Source organism: Hetaerina americana, unplaced genomic scaffold (assembly GCF_022747635.1).
Source record: "Hetaerina americana unplaced genomic scaffold, ioHetAmer1.1.p SCAF_6, whole genome shotgun sequence".
NCBI lineage: Eukaryota > Metazoa > Arthropoda > Insecta > Odonata > Calopterygidae > Hetaerina > Hetaerina americana.
Genome location: NW_027287205.1, coordinates 54,463,263 through 54,482,763, shown reverse-complemented (window position 1 = coordinate 54,482,763; position 19,501 = coordinate 54,463,263). Strand labels below are relative to the sequence as shown.

The following is a 19,501-nucleotide window of genomic DNA, read 5'->3' as shown; positions in this document are numbered from 1 at the left end:
AACTCGGTGAGTAAACTTCCTTGTAAAATGAGTCATAATTTTGAAATAAATCAACATCACTGCGGAGCAGATGCGCCAGAAGAGGGTTTTGAGAGAAAAGGCGAGGAACTTAAGTAAAAATTATAATGACCCGGTTTTTTCTTGTGTTTCACCTAAATTTTTGTAGAATGAGCACCCATCCCTCCACTTACAAGTTTTTGTGTGCATTGCAAGTACTAGGCACCTTTAATTTTTACAATTTTCAACAATTCGGCTTCGGGCTAACAGCCAAAAATGTTAATACGAGGTTAATTAAAAAATAATAAAAATAATATTACGGAAAGGACGCAGGAAATTTTGTATTCCATGCGAAAAAGTATTCCTTTCTTGCCAATGTAATACATTTCCAGTCAAAAAAATATCTATCCTAACTGAAGCTTTTCCACTTTGAAATGATTATTTCAAAAATTTTAAGCTATTTTTCTAGCACAGTGCGTCATCAAATTATTGAAAAAATCTCATTAAATTTGAACATATCTCTCATTTGAGTTGATACATTGTGTAGTAGTTGAATTACTAACTAATTTAAATTGGAATTTCTTTCTTTTTTGACAGTTGAGCATCCTATATTCATCTTCCCGGTAATTATCCGAGTTATGGAGCAAATAACCGGCTCTTTATGATGCGCAAATAATTGCTCCTTAAAATCAAACAACACGACAGGAAACAATGGAATATCCTAAAATTGGCATTGACACGGATGACATCTTCTTGTTGAATATTTTTTCCAGGAAGATAAATTTGGAAGAACATTTCGGCAAAATTTTCAATGGATCAGTGACTATTTTTTGGTCTTGGATCCACAGCCATAAAATAAACTCAAATCTGCGTTTCATCGGTGTTGGAGGGAGAAGGAGGTCGTAATGGCGTGTCGTCCATTATTTAGTCATCGACGGTTTAGCTTTATGGCGCCCTATCCTAAAGACATTAATTGACTCGATTTTTGACGGGAGAGTAAATGAGCCGTCCATGATTGATTCATTTTCCGCTCTGCCCCTGTGTGCTATTGTAAGGGATAACCCCTCGTTTCGTCCCTCTTTAGAGGCTTCAAATAATATATATTACATATGAAATGAATGATCAAAAGGACCACATCCATGACGGCTCTTTGCAAATATATAAAATAATAAAAAACAAATAATATGATTAATAATCAAGTCCAACAGGGTAACTTAAGAAGATTAACCAATTTATTTCTAATATAGCTTTCACTCTAGTCCTCACTGAGTCTCATACCAAAGAAATTTAGTATCATTCTCGTATATATTTACTTTAAAGCAATTGTTGAGTATAAATCTGAGACATGATCGTCTCCTGCTCTTGAAAATTATCATTTATCGGGAAATTATCGAGCGTTAGGTATAGAACCCTGATTGCGCAGGAAATGAGCAGGAAACGCACAAGTCCTTACCAATCTATCTGAGTTTATCCTAATTTTTTATTGGATTAGTATTATGAAGAAGAGGATTCTTAATTTAATCTCGTCATATGGTATTATTTACGATTGAATATACAACATATGACTCTGGATGCCCCAATTTCGGGTAATGTATAATATTTTATCTGCCGATATGATTCCTATGTGCCTTCGAAAAGAGAATACGCGATGACTTATTTTTGAATACATTTATTTCAAACAGATAAGTAATTACTTGGAATGTTTGCCTTTTACACGAAGTATTCCAATAAAAATAAAGAGCATACTTATATTTACCTCTTGACACGTTTTTCAGGTAAAAGACATTTTTTAAACTGTGCCATTGTTGTTAGAATATCAAAAGCGTGCTTGTTCAGGTCTACAAACGTATGAAATTCGGTATAAGAAGGAGAACTACGTGATCTCGTGTGCACTGTTTCCATGTAATAGCCTCAAAATGGCCCATGGGTATAGCATTGTTGAGCCAAGGAAAACAAAGAGATTATAGCAATGAGGCACAGTTAGTACAAGCAGTTGTCTCTTACAAAAGCCGCGTACCACATGCGCTCGCTTCAAGTACAAGTGATCCAGTTTACAGCATGTTCCCCTCATCGCAGCTGACATCGGAATCTAAAGAGGAGGTTTGGAGGTTGCCGTGTTTCAATAGAAAACACGGTCTACGCGAATGGTTAACTGAGATTAGGAGCGGCCTATTTTTCTTCGAGAAGCATGATAATGAGACCAAAATACACACTTTGATTCGCCTCTCTCTAGTCTCAAAAATGACATATTAGTAGTGAAACATGGATTTAGCTTGAGAAATGACTCGTATTAGAGAATAATGAGAGAACATTAGAGACCAGGAGCACTGTATCTACGCCATAGAGACAATAGTTTTGAAATTAGACGTTCAACAAGAGCCTAGAAAGCTTAGATCATTGTACAAACCGTGCGACAGGAGAAATAAGTAAAAATTATGTGTACACATAGCATTTCACTTCATAGCATTACTCATTAATAGAATTATGCATACCTGCATGAGAGTTGGCATTAACAATTATTCAACTGAAAATATACATTCATACTGTTCAATAATCAAGAGCATTAAATGAATTTTCGAATTTTTCAATGTGGTTGCACATCATAAAATTTCAACTCAGTTTGCAATGTGGTTTCACATGATCATGGAAGGAAGCCATTGCTATTAGAAAATCCATAATTATTAATTTTACACTATGTTTGGGTGCTTCTTTTTTCCATAGATATAATTTTGAGATCAATTCAATTTAATGATGAGTCATGAGACAATTTAACAAAACTAATTATTTTTGAGACAATACCTATTCAGATAAATTAAACGAAAAACATTTCTCGACAACCTAATTATCGAAGGAATTGAGAGAAATTTCGGTTAAATTCATAATTTAAATGAATTTTGAATAAAAATTTGCGTTGAATAACAATCTTATTAATTAACCAATACAATTTGGTGAAAATATGAGATTACCATCCAGTATCGTTCCCCGTCCTTTTTTGCGACATTTTAATCAAATCACGTCTCATAATGATATGATAATGCCAAATACTAATTCGAAACGCGTTTGAAATTGTTCTTACAAATATCATTATTTCTACCGTAATATTTCCCCAAAGAATGATTGTGATGGAATGCCAATCTTAAAATTATTTAAGTTGCCTTCCGAAAATATTTGAACTGAGTATCATAAGGAGTCACGAACCTTTTAATGACTTCCATTGGCTCACTTCTCTCGGCCTAAATAATGTTTTTCTCTGACGCTAGCTGCTATTTGTTCTTTGGGCTTGGATCAGTATTAATTCACGGTCAATTTTCCCTCAACAATACGTAGCATTCATCTAACTGCCATCTCTCAGAATGAGCCCGATTAGGTCCTCCTTAATATTTCAGTAGACTTCCTCTTTCACCCACTCATCACAGATTTTCCTTCATTAGTTATTCGCCCCCTACACTTTGTTATCAGATTGTCGCTTATACGTACTCCATACTATTATAATTATTGCTCATTTACCACTATTATAGGAAACACTACTCGAGATAAATGTTTCAATAAAGAGTGTTCTTATTTCTAGACAATTGCTTCTAGATTTTAGTTGAAAGGTTTACTTAAGATGCAAATGAAATTTGTTCAAGAAGTTTTCTCGGGTTTCCCACTGGGTTAGGTTGCCGTACACCGACGTTTCGATGGCTGACTCTTCAGGGTGAAGTGAGATCCTTCATTAAATGAAATTTGACAATACTATACTGAATCGGTCACAATTAATCGCCTGCTAGGTAACGAAGGCCATTAAGACTATGCAGAAAGAGCTGAGGACATTGGTACTCTACGAAAAGAATAGTATTAACGGAGGTTTTGATTTGCAATTCACTTATTCCTCCCTATCTTTATCCAAAAGCAAAATCTGTTATTTTAGTCCGAAAGACGCTGTTCATCCTTTCGTGCGAGCGTCTCCACTTCCCATGGTTCTCAAGGTTTTATCTGTCGCAGACATCATATCGGAAGGGACCTCCACCCTCGTGGTACGCCACACTTCACGTCTCCATTGCCCCCTCTTGCATACCAAGCCACCCCCCTTTCGATGGTGCCCAGAGGGACGGTGACACCCTGGCCACACCGTTAACGCTCATGCGGGGAAAACGGCCCTCTCAATCATTGGCGCCTGGCCAACTAATTTGACACGATACCACATCTGGAGCACAGGGCGATGTTCTAAGCAGCCCACCACCTGGGGGGGGGGCGGTTGGAAGAGGGTGGCCTTAATTACCCTCTTCCCCTTTTCCCGATCACCCCGTCTCTCTACGCTTAAAAAATCATCGTACCTATCAAGCGCCGCACAGTTTACTCCGCGCGTATTTACCTGCATACATGAGTAACAATGCTTCATATCTACCCGTTTTGCTTGGGACAACGCCACCAACATAGAATATAAAAATAAATGAGAGGCGCCATGATAAGCTTTCCTGGGAGAATTTCTTTTCCTAGCAGATATTTTGGATATGGATTGATGTTGTAGATTATCAGCAGCTATCGCGCATTCCGTGTAATTAACGAGTTTATATCGTTATTTCTAATCGGTTTATTCTTTCACGCTCATGATATTTTTTCTCAACAGGTACCGCAATTAAATTGAACAGTACTTCAATTGCTTGCCTTTTTCTCACGTTTAGATGCACCACAATGCATATGAACTAAGAGAAAAAAATAAATTATGCGTTTTTTTGGCAAAAGATAGCATTAAACCCACTAAATATTACTAACATTCAATTATCCGTCTGAATGTATTTATCTTCAAGAAATTAACTGTATTTTTCTCCTTGTGTGTCATCAACCTGATGTCATGCAGGATCCAAGCCATGGGACTAATGGCATTCGTTTCGAAATATTGTTAACTTTCATAAGTCAATTTTCTTCTTCCGCCAACACTTGATAGCGAAGGATTAGAACAAAAATACTGAATTTTTTACGATTATTTTGGCAAATTGTAGAACACGTTTTCGACTTTCGTGGTCTCGAGGTATAAACACATGTAAACGTAAAAAAAATCCAATTTCTCTTCATCAACTCAATTATTATGAAACCGCATCAAAAGGATCCTACCACAGTGGGAGAAACGAAAACAAATTTACGTTCCCATATAAAATGATCCTACGGAGTCTATTTGTTTAATTTCTCACGTGATTTCTGAAATTATAAATGGATAAAGTTATGGTGATGTTCCCCATGCATAAATGGAAAACTGTGAAATATAAATGTTGAATACGTTTCAATAAACAATACTGCAAAGCACCGTGGATGCTACCGGAAAGGAGTTGCATATTCGGGGAACGTATTGCTGAAAAAAGCTGTATTCAAGCAGGGTTCTCTCTGACTTTATAATATCTGAAGCCTTGAGGGGTCTTTTAAAAGCACATTTAAATGGCTGGTGAGGAGGGAGCAATAAAATAGACCATTCCCTCCCTCCCTCGCCGACCGTTGCCTCGCCAACCTCGTCGCAGCAGTCTGTTACCCTTCTCGCCATTTGACCGTTCGGTGGCGTTAAAAAGAGAAGCGTACGTGGCTCCTCCTGTCGAGGGCATGTATAGGAACTACTACCATATCCCGTACCGCAATTCCGGCTCCCTGCAAACCCTACGTTCCTCCTCTCCGATCCCATACCGCCGCGATTCCATGGGCGAACCACCGACCTCATACAGCGACCCCCCTTTCTCCATGAGGCGGGCGGTGTGCTCCGTTGTCCCTACCGGCCGTGACACGGACATCGGGACGTGCCACGGGGCGGGATTTTCAAGGGTCGCTCTTTTAAATTATTCACGGGTGGTGCTTGTAAATCAGATCGAAGATTGGACTCGTGGGAGCGGGTAGTGGAGAGGATTTAATGCAGCCGGCGCCAGGTATAATGCCCTGTCGTCACGGCTACATCGAACAAGAAGCGCGTTCTGCGGGGACTGTTTGAGGGTCTTGTGGTCCCAAGTTAACATAATTCATTCCCTGTGAAAATTATGTAGGGGTACGAGGCGAACATATTAATTAAACCCATAAAAGAAGCTCCTCCTGTGAAACATCAAGGGGTATGAGCAGTTAAGAGAAACAAATAAACAAATGTGCTGAAAAGCATCGTGGAAAGTCCCTTTTATTAAGTCTTTCCAAGAGGCGCAGTAATTCAAGTAGAGCACTGGGCTACTGACCGGAGGGCCCGGGTCTGATTCTGAGGGGAAACTCTGGGCACCCTCAGCTCCATTCACACAAGTTGGGTAATTTTTCGGGTACCTGGTCTTACTTGGAAACCACAGGCGAAGCAGAAAAAATAAATCACCCTCCTACCTACATGATGTGTGAATTTCATGACCTCTAAACTCAATAATCAAAGCAACCTTCGAGCTGGTTTGATAGATGAGAATAAGTTACAGTTCGTATAGTTGGTTACTGTGGTCTTCCAACTTGTAACAGACGAGAGGATCATTAGGATTAGAGAGAAATTAAATGCTAATATATAGTAAGAAAAAGCGTACTTCTTTAAGTTAGATTAGAATTAGGTCTGAAAAATGTTTTGTGGCTCTCTTAAAGGGTCCTAGTAACTGGAAAGAGTGGTGACGTGCATAATTATATTTCTCGATTGAAAATTTATGCACTTATTACAATAAATTATTGTTCCCTGAAATAACAACCGTCTCCTTTTTCTTGAATGTCTTGAAATAGTCTAGACAAAGAACGAATAGCACGAAGATAATGCTAATTTTCCGCCAAGGATTATTGTAGAGTGATAGAATACGAATAAGAAATAGATAACTAGATGAAGATCATGTAGTATGCCAAGGTTGCACGAAGATGAACTATTAAAGGCCATGCACCCTAATTCGGCGAAATTTGCCGAAGCGCTGTCAATTTGATATGATGATGAGCGATCAATTTACCAATAAATTCACACAATTAAATTCAGACAATTCTAGTAACAAATTTAATGGAAAAAGATTTAAATTATTTAAGATACCTATTACTTTTCCATTTTCTTCCATCTTGGATATAACACAGCACTTACATTAAAGATTGAAAAAAAATGATATTTTTTGAGAAAAAAAGTTCTCCGTTTGGTATACTATATATAGTTGCGGCGGCGAAAAAATGTACATACAAATGACGGCAGCGAAGAAATTAACGGTCCCCATGATATCTAAAATAGAGCTTTCAAGCAATTTCCATTTTCAAGGAAGGAATACCATTATCTTCGAAGAAAGACTTTCCCACCACACAGTTACGTTCAGCTGTCTCAGGTCTAAACACTAGGTTTTCAGTGTATTTCGAGCACTAAGTTTTGTGCATAACCGTGAAAGAAAGAATGCTCTTAAGACTACTTGACTATAACTGGAAAACTTAAATTCTCCGTAAATATGTCATAAACAGAACCAAAAAAGACACACAGTTTGTTAGTTTTTATCAGAATTAATGTAGACCACATAACTAAATTAAGTACAAAGTGGGACATGCAATTGAATATGATCTTAATAAATATTTGGTAGTATTTAAGCCATTTTTCTAAGGATCGTGGCTTCAAAAAAAGTTTTACTTCAACCCCCCGCCCTTTGACCCGTTTCATAATTAGGTCAATTTCAAATGCAACCACCGTCTATGATATTAATTCCTTACTGCAAAGAGTGCACGGAAGTCAGCAAATAATCCTTTGTAATGAAACAGCGGAAGAGGCACGTTAAAGTACTGGCCTTCCAACCAATTAATTTTCAAAATTCAATTAAGGAGCGACCCTGGGGACGAAAAATACCTTGCGGGGAAAAATAAACAAGAAAGCCGCCGAGAACCGCGGGAGAAGTCCATTATTGAAAAATGTAGGAAATGCGATCGATCCCGAAAACCATCAAATGGATGATGCTCCCTTTTTTATGACGTCAATAACTGTTCCATACATTCTTCCGGGAACTGGCTCGAAAGGCGCACACGGTATCACCACCCCTCTCCCCCCACCGCAGCTCTTTTGTCTTCGAAATCCGTCTTTTAGATTCGCCCCCTCAGACCTCCAGAATGCATACCGCCAGTCGTGTGTTATCGGCAAGCGACGTGGCAATTACCGTGTCAGTGGCCGTGTACATATCACGTGACACGACTACCGAGACGATTATGCCCGAACGAAGCTGAAAATGTTCACGCAAGGGGGACTGCTGGCGGAGAGCGGGATTACGTAGGGTGGGGGTCCATTGTCTAGTCCCGATCGCGGGTGACGTCACGCGAGGGAGCAGGGAAGGGAAATGGTTTTTTTTGAAAACTGCATCATTGGGGACATTTTTTGAAATCGGTAATGGGTCTCTTTCCACGAGGGCACAGTGGAGTTAGAGGAATGAGGCTGATGGCTGAAGTGAGGAAAAGAAAAAAAACCTTTAACTACGACAGAAACGTATTGAAAAAAAAGATCGTTTCCAAAATCCGGAAACAATGAAGTTGGATACTTGAATGAATTACGGAAGAAACTCCAAGGTGAAGGATAATGGACAGGAAAGCTTTAAATATTGCTGCAAAAGTGGAGAAGATGGTGACCATTGACAGAATACGGCATATTCAATAAAATTATGAAATTTAGAAGGAGATTTTGAGGGTATACATCCAAAACTCTTATCATATAATCATTCGAAGTACCAAAATCTTTCAATCTTACTGCCAGTGTTAGCTCTAATAAATGTTAAATGATCGTTATTATCCAATTTATAGTATTGAATTAGTTACTGTCACATGTGAAATGCAATATTTGTGATTAATTAAGGATTGAAATTCTGGAGCCTTCCCTTGGACTTGGAGTACAAGTTTATGTATGCTTGCCGTGACTAAAATTTGAAAAACATTTTCACAGTTACAAGTATAATTTATTCTTTTATAGGTAAAAAATAAAATCTGAAACCTTAAGTTTGATCAGAATAATTTTAAATAGCATACACTTACAAGCTGAGGACCATTTTAGCATTAAAAATTGACTCAACGATATTCGACGAAATACCTACGAGTACAATGGCTGTTATAATTGAGCTAGTACTAGGTTAATCATTGAAAATATGGGCTTATCCTAGATTTGGCATTAATTTAAAAACAAGTTTATATGATAAGGAATCAGAAAACCGTTATCCGACTGGGCTAAGGGGAAAAATTTTTTTCAATAGTAATGTGGTGTGTAATCACACACAGGCATGTACCCTAGTGGTGACTACAAGGTAATATATGTGCATTTATTTATGTACCTCGGAATAAAAATTTAGCACCATAGTGGTGGCAATGTTTTAAAAGTTACATATACATATTTGCACGTAAACATTTGAAGTTTTTTGATGCAACTGTAAAATCAATTGCTTTGATCCATATAGTACTCAGGGGATAGAGTGAGTTAAGCATAAATTGAACTCTCAAATATCGATCAAAACAGAGCAATATACTCATCGAAAACTCGTTTGAACATATGAAACGTGACGAAAATTCTTGACGTCTTTTTTCTCGTAACAGGGATTATTATGCGAATTACGGCCCCGAAGTAATTTAAAATGGGTATTTTTGAAATGAAGAAGCAAAATATTTATTTAGGTTCATGATAAAGGCATACTTAGACATTTTCATAAAAAATAAAAAAAATATCTCTACCATTTGATCTAACTTTTGCCCAAATATAGAATAAATTAATATTTATGTGAATACAAATTAATAAAAAGGGGAATCAGAGTGGTTCGCTGGCTGCGATATTTGCTGCATACTTCCCTACCATGAGGACGAAGTTAAAAATTCTGGCAGTGGCGAGAATGCTTCAGACATATCCCAAATGTTGTGGCACCTTTCCGGCGCCAGGTTTCTTCGCTGCTCCATAATTCCCAGAAACATTCTGCCATTAAAAAATGGCCCACATGCCCCTATTGCCGTAAATGGCCTCAGCCTTCCGTCCCTGAATGGCACTTATTAAATGTATTTCAACCGTCTGATTTGACATTACCAAGGTATAGAAATGCATTGCGACCAATACCAAGGTGATATCCACAGCAAAATTGTACCAAGAGCTGAAGGTAACGAATTCTACCAACTATAACATCAGTCAGATAATAAAAGCTCCCAATAGGACCATGGAGATAAAATATAACAATAGTCTTAGGGTAAAAGTTTTTTCACTTTTAACCAAATGCGAGACGAAAAATCAGACCAAAGTGGACACGGATCAGCTACAGCCTCGGGCCTGGTTCACCCCTTGGGGTATATATTTGAGAAGGCCCAACTCTGGTCGTTGGTAATGGGAGAGAGGCTAAGACTCTTGAGGGGATGTAAAGGGGAAGTCGGCGAGCTCCGCGAGTTGAAGCGTGGCCCTTGAGCGTTCCACGGAGAAGGAATCGTTGCTTTCCCGTTTACAAGCCACGAATTACCTCGGCAAGCGGTAGGAACTTTGCAGACTCCACCCTCGCCCCGAGGCAATGTGACCTCTAGACTAGCGAAATGAATGTAAAACAAACTTACGGATAAACAAGACCTGCGATGGAGGTCTTGTTCACCTTGTCCTTTATTTCACTCCTTACGACCCCAAGTTTAAAAAAAAACGAGAGTAAAGCTCCCGCTCTCCAAACGAGAATCCTCTGATTAATCAGAGACGTTAGGAATTTTTGTTTGCCCCTCTATCTATCTCTTTTACGTGAGATTTAAAAATTCCGAGGAAACTTTTGAATATTTCAGTTTCCTTCCTTATACAGGAAAGAAAAGTTTATTCTCTTAATGAAGAAGGTGGCCACGTCACTGAAAATTGCCAAACTATGCATACATACGATATATATATATATAATATATATATATATATATATATATATATATATATATATACATATATACATACACACACATATGTGTGCATGTATAACATTTTGCTTTAAATGAAGTGGGGGTCAGTGCTACAGATGCATACGATGGTCCTCTTAACAAGGGTATTGGACGGGGAAAATCTTAATAAGGGATAACATAATAATAAGAAAATGATCCTTGTTAAATATTCACGCAAACGTCAACCGTAATGTCAAGGAAACATCTGTACAAGTAGTTACTTGCCGAACTTAGAAAATATAGTCACTGAATATCATCGCCATATTCAAAATACAGGCGCCGGTATAAATATTGGAAATGAAAGCACGTTATCCACTGATACTGTTGTATTGCCGACCGTGAATTTTGAAAAAAAAAAAGAAAAACTTTTTCCATTGACAGATATGACGGATTATATAGAATCAAAGATGGTGTCTTTATTGCAGTTAAAATTCTTGTGTTGGCAGGACTTAGGTAATTCCAGGAAAGGGTTTGACGTTCAATTAATAGTCCTGAATACAAAAGAATCTACGCATGTATAGCCGTTCTTAAAGTGAGCGGAAGTTTAGCAGAGTAGAACTACTCGCAATGATTTTCAACAAGCGGGATAGGATGGTGCGATCTGCCCGTAAGAATCAGCCGGCCTTCGCGGAAACATCCACATGACTTGAGACGCGAGCGAGTTTCAAGCCGAACGGCGGAGATTGTAGCATGCCCCGAAAAGAAAGTCGTACTATTGGAGTCCCGCAAGAAACTCGGCTCTCGCTACACGTTTCTGACCTGTCAAAATTCGAACTCACTTTGATTAAACGTGTGCAGATTCCGTTGACGATAAGGCAAGCGCTGTACAAATGACTTAAAAATCCGAAACTTCGATGGGGGTAATCAAACGGAACGGAACGGTAGAGACAGTCGGACACAGGGAAAAGGATATTCGGCCAGTTCCTCGTCGACCCCCATTGCTCTCGGCCTTCTTGCCCACCACCCCTCGTGGAACGAACACTCCTTTGCCCAACCACGCGGCCATTCCCTCGGCTCAGGAAAGTTTTGACGGAAAAAATGATTTGTGCCTTTCGGGCCCTCTTATTTTTACGGGAGAATCAACTCAAGAGCAGAGACTCTCTGCCTTCATCCTGCACCTCTGAAAACGCTCCACATACTCCACTAGCGTTACACGCTTGCTGGGAGGTTTAGTGATGGGGTGAAACCACCAAGAATTTTGGCCTTCTGCTCTTACCTAATAGAGGGATCCTGATGCTCCCGCGTTCGGCGGGACTTTAAATACAACTTATGTGGCAGATCGCCTGGCTTGCAAATTTAAAAATCATAGCAAACTCTGGAGGGAGTTACATTGCATCTGTTTTTATAGGTAGAAAGGGGGATGTGGCATTCCGTCTCAAGAAAGTATCAGAAAGATTTCGTGACCCATCCTACCACTGATTTACTTTTTTTCTGAAATTTCAATACAAATGTTGAGTAAAAGTTTATACGACTGATAAAGAGATATTTCTGACAGCCACAATTCAACGAAACGGTCAGGGAAATAAAAAAACATAAGGACATTTTAAAACTTTATTGCAAATAAATGAGAGTGGCTTTTAACTAGATTAAATAAGGGAACATGGTAAAATTGTCATTCGAACGTGGCTGGCATGTGTGAAAAGTCGTTGGCATTCGGAAATCAAATACAAGTTTGACATTCCGAAATATTTTCTGCATTAGAAAAAAATAAAGAGATAAGGATTATCAGAAAGAAAATACCTAATGAACAATATTCATACCTTTTTATAGGTATAACAATCTAGAAAAAATGAGTGAGAATTAGAATTGGAATTGGAATTGGAGAATTGGATTGAGAATAAATTACTAAAAAAAAACGAAAATGATAACCTCTCGTTTCTAAATTAGAATTCACATTTTTTCAAATAATTTAATGTAACAGTATTTTCTTGTGATCAAGAGTTATTTTACAACCAATACGGTGAGTAAGTCAATAAAATGTGCTCCTAATAATGATGACATATCAACAGACGCTATGCTTTAAGAAGCCCTCCCACCGAGAATAGCTGGGGTTGATAGAAATTCCCACAATTGCAGACAAATTTCCAATCTTCTGGATTTTTTTAGTAGTGATTGAAAAATGAAAAAAGTATTAATTAATAGGTAATACAGGAAAATGTAAAGCTATGTTATTTATTTATTTTAATGCGTTTGAATGAGCCGTTATATTCAAATCAAAAGAGAGCAATCGTATTTTTAGGGGCAAGGACGGCTAATAGTTACAGCAAATACAAATTATTTTAATGTACATTTCGGATAAAGTTTGGGGACAGAGTTAACCTTATCAGTTAATGTACCCTTTCAGATTTTTTTGATCCTCAAGTAGAGGAACATTTCACTAGCCTAAGGGCAGCCATTAATAAACTTATGGTGATGATATGATAAAAATAATATTTTACCCATTCACACATGTATTATTGGAATTTTAAAAGAGTTATCACTCTTTCAAACGACATATTGTTCTTTAAACAATGTCCATATTTAAAATTAGTATAAACTAAAAAATGTCTACTAATATGCATACATCTGTTATTGATAAAATCAGAAAATTTATATTTGGAAGAGTTCAATATCCACTAATTGATGGTTTAAATATTTTCCTGCATTATGAGATGGTCTTGAATATATTGAAGTGAAATTATCGACTTTGTAGTTCCACACACTTTTTCGAAAGTCTGTGGAATTACAAAGTGAATAATTTAATTTCATTTCAATAAGCTATGCCAATTCCATAAAGTTACGCCGGAGACAACAAATGGTGTTGAACAAACTGATTCATCACCTAGGACATGATTTCCGAGTTTATTGTCGAGGAGTATGAAAACATTGTTTTCGGGATTAAGTGTGCTAACAAGCTCCTCACGAAATCATAGGGAGATAAAGTCAATGTGATCGTAACTCCGACCTTCAGATAACAAGATAAAATTTTACGTGCGTAGCTACTCCCACAATGTCCACCAAGCAGCATAAGTAAGTATAAGACAGGATATAAGTAAGCTATTCCAGCAAGTTTATACAAAGGTAACCAACGGTTATAGAAATTTAGAACTTAATGACTCGAGAAAGAAGAGTACATGATGTATTAATTTGGCTTGGTAATACCTGTACTTGTCAATTCTTGATAAATACTGAAAGCTCGATGGTCTTTTTTTTAAATATTCCCTATGCTAAAAAATAAAATATAGCTGCGTAACATGCGTCCAAATGTATTTTGTCCAAGTGTATATAATGTTTCACCAAAGGACCTACTATTCCCTTTCCATTCACAATTTGTACACGAGGGTATTTGTACTTTGTATCACCTTCAGAGTAATATTTTTTGTTACACGACATCTTATAACTAATCATTAAGCTCATTTTCTTCGGAACATTGATTTCGCGAAATTCTGTGACATAGTTTATCCCTGTTTTTTGTTTTTCACTAAATGTCTTATTATATAAGGATTAATGAATCTTCAACGAAACGAAAATTATTAAAGCCTATTAAAGCTTCAAAATATTTTAGCTAGATGCATGGTATGATCATTATAAACTAGGGTTTTGCTGGAAAAATGCGATTGCCCCAAGTTGTTATCGACTCGCATATATAATGATTTCGAGCCTTTGAGCTTAAATGCCTTGTTACTGCATGCAGGACTCTTGCATACGGAAACGGTCTGAAATGAAAAACGTGTCACAATGGTGATAAAACCACGCTGTGTAAAAAAAATAGGGAGGTATATTGCAAAATCAAGGGTAGTAATAGGAATGACTACCTTATCAAGCACGCAATGTCCAACCACTTTGGAAATATTTCCCCCGGGCAAGCAGAGCACGTTGAAGGAGAACAGCACGGAAACTAGAAGGCCAGCCAGATATGTTGGGAAATGTTTTATTTATGAAGGCGTATCATCGAAAGTAGGTAAACGTTAAGAATTACGTTCTGGTACCATTTCAATCTCAGGAGTAAGTACCTTTGTGGGGATCACTTACTTAATATATCAGCCAAATAAACTAGCCTATTTTTTCTATCCATAACTCAATACAATTTATATAAAGCAATTCGTAATACCGTTATTGGTCACGCTCATACCGTCAAAAGGGCATTTCCCTCCATTTCCTGCCAGGAAGTAATCGTGCTACTTCTAATCATTTGTGTCCGGGTCCGGGTGGCATCCCATGCTTTCTGCGTTATGCTTTGGACTTAATAAGTCCAACTTAATAGTCACTCGGTGAAATCATGGGAAATTAATGAAAAGCTGATAAACTGCACTATATAGATGTTTGCCTTTTGCTCAAAGGTCTTCACGTGTTCATGGCATAGCTACGAAAACAAGCTTCTTCAATGTAAAGGTTTCAGGCAAGTCAATATCTGTCTTCATCGAAACACCTAACCGCCGCTTAATCTCATGGTAACTCTCTTCAAATAGTATGATTCATGTAGTCATAACTCTTATAACGCATGTAAAATCTACAATGAAGATTAAAGAATGTTCAAATTCCATTTATAATCATCCTGAAAACGGAAATTAGATAGTTTTCTGTCAAAATATGGAACATCAAGTTAGAACCTGAGTTAATAGAGTGTCTGCATCCTGAATTGAATTGAAAGATTTGCGGAAGTGAAATAAGTCCCAGCAGGCATACTCTTACAGGAAACTCTTTATTGTAGAAAAAAGATTTTGCTAACGTATACTTAAAGCTGTTTTCATTTTAGGAGGGAGGTTACCTTAATCTGAGAGCTGAAATACAATTATCCTGCAATTTTCTTATGCGGAAATATTTTAAAGGAAATAATTACCTTTTGTTAAATGGACGCAACTCTAAATGTATTCCTTTCATTCTCAATTCCGATTGCCAATGATATTTACTTTCCATAAGGGAAATCGAATGAAAAACTAAGACAATACCTCCTTCGAACTGCAACGATTTACTTGTTCACCCCAGTGTCTACGCATTAATACAGATGGACTGAATTGTAAGACAATAAAAATTATTGCGCGGAATAAAAATAATTAATAATGTCGATATAATGAATAAACGCGAGAGAAATATTTGGAGATAAATTGATATGACTAAACAGTTTTAATCCTTGCTGTGGTTTTCATTGTTCACCCATTAATAATTTTACTTAGGGCAAGCGCTAAGTGTGCAGGTTTATCCACATATCATTCGTGGTTTGGTAAGGGAGGGGTTTAAACTGTCTATCTCTCAACTTCCATCCAATTGAATATCTAATCCTCAAATGATTTATTTCACACATCGTCGCAGCGTAAATGAACCAGTTATATGTCCCTATTCCCTATTTTACACTCCGACCATGCTGGACTCCTAGGATGGAGAAACAAGGCAAACTTTCATTCATATTTCTACAACCTTACTGAGAATTTTCTTCTCGCATTGGTTATCCATAATATATAGAGTCTGTATTTTATAATTGGTTCCATTAATATCCGCATCTACGCAGTCAAATCTAGCTCAAGAAATTTGAATACTCTGTTGCAGAACACCGAAGTTACAAGGGTTCAAGGTTCGGCACCATTCTTGGTTATTCGGTAGCAATGAATACTATTTTCAATAATCGATTTTAAGGTTTCAAATTCTTCAATTAAATGAAATCAAGGTAAGGAATGAATGCTTTTTCTGTGCAATTTACATGACATGCCGAATTTTCTTTCACATATTGAATTACACGAATTACATGAATCAATCACCGAGTTTACATATTACATGAATTAAGAAAATGAAAGGATAAGCAGATGCTATGTTTTACAAGGAGGGCTGAAATTTGGATTGGTCTCCTTTGCAGTGTATCGTCTACTTATTCCAAAACGAAAAATGCAAATATCGATTCCTGAAATATTATTGGTAATTGCAGAGTAAGATAGACGAAGCTTAGGTTTTCACTTGCCCTTCGTATTTACTTGGGCACTTTGTCAACCAATGGTCTACTCGATTGTTAAAGCAACCATACGGTTCGTATGAGAAACAACCTAATCTATTTCAATGTAGCTTTATCGAGAAATCAATTAAATCAGCAACCAAAAAAGTTTTTTTATAATAGGAACCATCCTATTAGAAAGCATAATTATCTCAAATTCGCACGATAAAAGAGACGTTAAAATGTTTTAATTAGAAGCTGTTTGCTTTATTTATTGCCTAAATAAATTGGAAGGTATTTCCAAATATACTGTATACTACGATACTATGGATTTACGATTTAGAAAATGTTGTATCATTATGTGTGTATCATTATGATTATTATAAAAGAGTGGTGTATTTTGTCATTTGTTGCTCAACAATAAAAGGGGATTCCAGTATCAAAATCATGTTGATGAAACAAAATACCCAATAGTGTGTCCGAAATCAAAACCTTTGTCCATATAAGTTTTAATTTTCTAATACTATTTCCATTTCACAATAATTATCTAAACATGTTTACATCTATGATTAGACATACCACCAATATCCATGCTTCACTACCACAAAGTTATTATATGATTTGATGGCCAACTTCTATTTTAAACAATTTATTAATAATTTTCATTAGAGCTCAGAATAATGGCATTCAAAAACAAATATAATACGCTCTTTTTCATGTTGCTTTGAACAAAAGCCTCCCCATATGGCAAGAGAGTACTTATCTTAGTGCAACATATATAAATTAGCAGCCACCGTAATCTAAGAAATGAATTAAGAATATTCTTTTAACAAAAAAACAAAAAAAACAATTTTTTCGTTCTTAAAAAAAGGGGTCACGCAACGACTAGCCTGCATAGCTAAGGGGGATTGTGCCTGAAAGACTGCCTGCATGGAAGTCCTTACGTAAGACAAATCCATTTGCTGATTAACTTATGTTCAGTGGAAATAAAACCGAGAACAAAGGGGCACATTTATTTAGAATCCCTTCTTTGCTATACCCATACCTGGACTTCAAGCGCGTGGTAAGCCACGATGAGCCCCAGCAGGATCACAGTTGATACGGATATAAGGGTCTTCAGCGCGGTAGAGTAGAAAGATGCCTGCAAGGAAGGAAAATAAAAGGTCATTAATAAAATGATAATTCAGTGAAATTAGGGCATACGTAAATACTGATAAACAAAAACGGGCTTAAGTGAAATTTAAATGAGTCGAAAATATTTAAAATCGTTTACATGAAAAAATTCCTTAATTTCGTTGAAATGATTAATTATTGCGGTAATATTTACTTATTAATTTATGGATACATAAAATAAGGCCTACAGGGAGCCGATGATCACAATAATGCAATTTAACTATATTATTAGTAATCCACCGGTTAAGATTTTCGATGGGCACGAATACCTAGTTTCTTTAAACAAAACTCAAATTTACTATGTTGATGTTTTCAATCCCTTCAAACGTGGGTATAATTCCTCATATATTCCCAATACCTTTAAAAAAACAATTTGAGGCGTAAGAACACACCCATGAGACTCACGTAAAATATTTAGCATCGACGAAGTTAGGGACACGATTCGAAATTACTCTTTTCGCTTAACTTTTTCTATTAATGATACATTACTCATTATCGATATAAGTGTATTAAAATCAGGCTGTTTTAACTGGTGTTATGCTCATTTTGATGTTGAAAGATACAAGAATTTGAAATAATTCGAGCGGAGAAGTAAAAGCGTGTTATATTGCGTCAATCATACTCGAAATCAATTATTTTCGATGAATTAAAAAAGGAATCTTCCATTAATACGTATTAAAACAGAGAGAAAGCTCTTAATGATTCCATCTAACAAGGCACACTTAACTATTTTGTTCTTCGTATATTAAATACACAGAATATCTGAAATTTAGTTCGTCATTTATAGAATATGAGCCCATGCTAAAATGTCAGACATTTCCTCACTCCAAGTAGATAATTCTGAAAAAAATTTCTCTCGACGGACTAATTATTCTATACCCTTTTATTATTTCTGCACACATTTAATAAGACATCGTGAAAAAAAATTGGTCGGTAATTTTGGCCAATTAAGCCTCCGTTTGGCCAAGCGGAGGAAGAAGACACCTAATTTCAGCTCCGGGGGGGTGCAAGGATGTTGTTTGTTTTTCGACACGTGGCACATGAGGCATTGGCTGCGGAGGGCACGGATACCACTGAGATCTAAGCATATCCAATTCAACAAGCTCTATCATGAACGGGGAAAACACTTGTTTGAAATGGGTGAATAGAAACCGAATAAGAAATATGAGTATTAAATGGATGACGCTCAGAAATAGTGGCTATGTATGATATGATACTAGACAGAGATTGAGGAGAGCAACTAGTTCAGACTCTTTTGATGACTTATGAGCGAATCACCCCTTTCAAAGAGAGTGCATTCACAATAAAGTAAAGGATCCTTTGGCTTGATGATATTCTTGAAACATTACCACCGCGTCGAATTTAACATATTTCACGCAAAATTCAATGGAAACCATCCTGAAATCAGAATCATAAAATCCAAGACGAGAGATCTTCACATTAAAGATATGAGACCATTAATGAGAGATGAAGGGAGAGAAAAGCCTTTGGGATAAGTAAAATTAGACAGTTCACTATTAAAGCCATTAAACATCAGAAATGAAAACGATGACGAGTAGATCAGAAAATTATTTTATAATTACGACTAATTTAATGAAA

The 19,501-nt window shown here is 36.8% G+C and overlaps 1 protein-coding gene across 2 annotated transcripts in view; it reads right to left on the bottom strand.

Moving 5' to 3' along the window:
* SK (small conductance calcium-activated potassium channel) overlaps positions 1-19,501 on the bottom strand; it is a 680,277-nt gene that overhangs the window by 88,919 nt on the left and 571,857 nt on the right. For both annotated transcript variants that reach the window (XM_071593450.1, XM_071593449.1), the window contains exon 3: positions 17,775-17,870. In XM_071593450.1, coding sequence (XP_071449551.1) covers positions 17,775-17,870 — 96 coding nt within the window. The remainder of the gene's footprint in view (positions 1-17,774; positions 17,871-19,501) is intronic.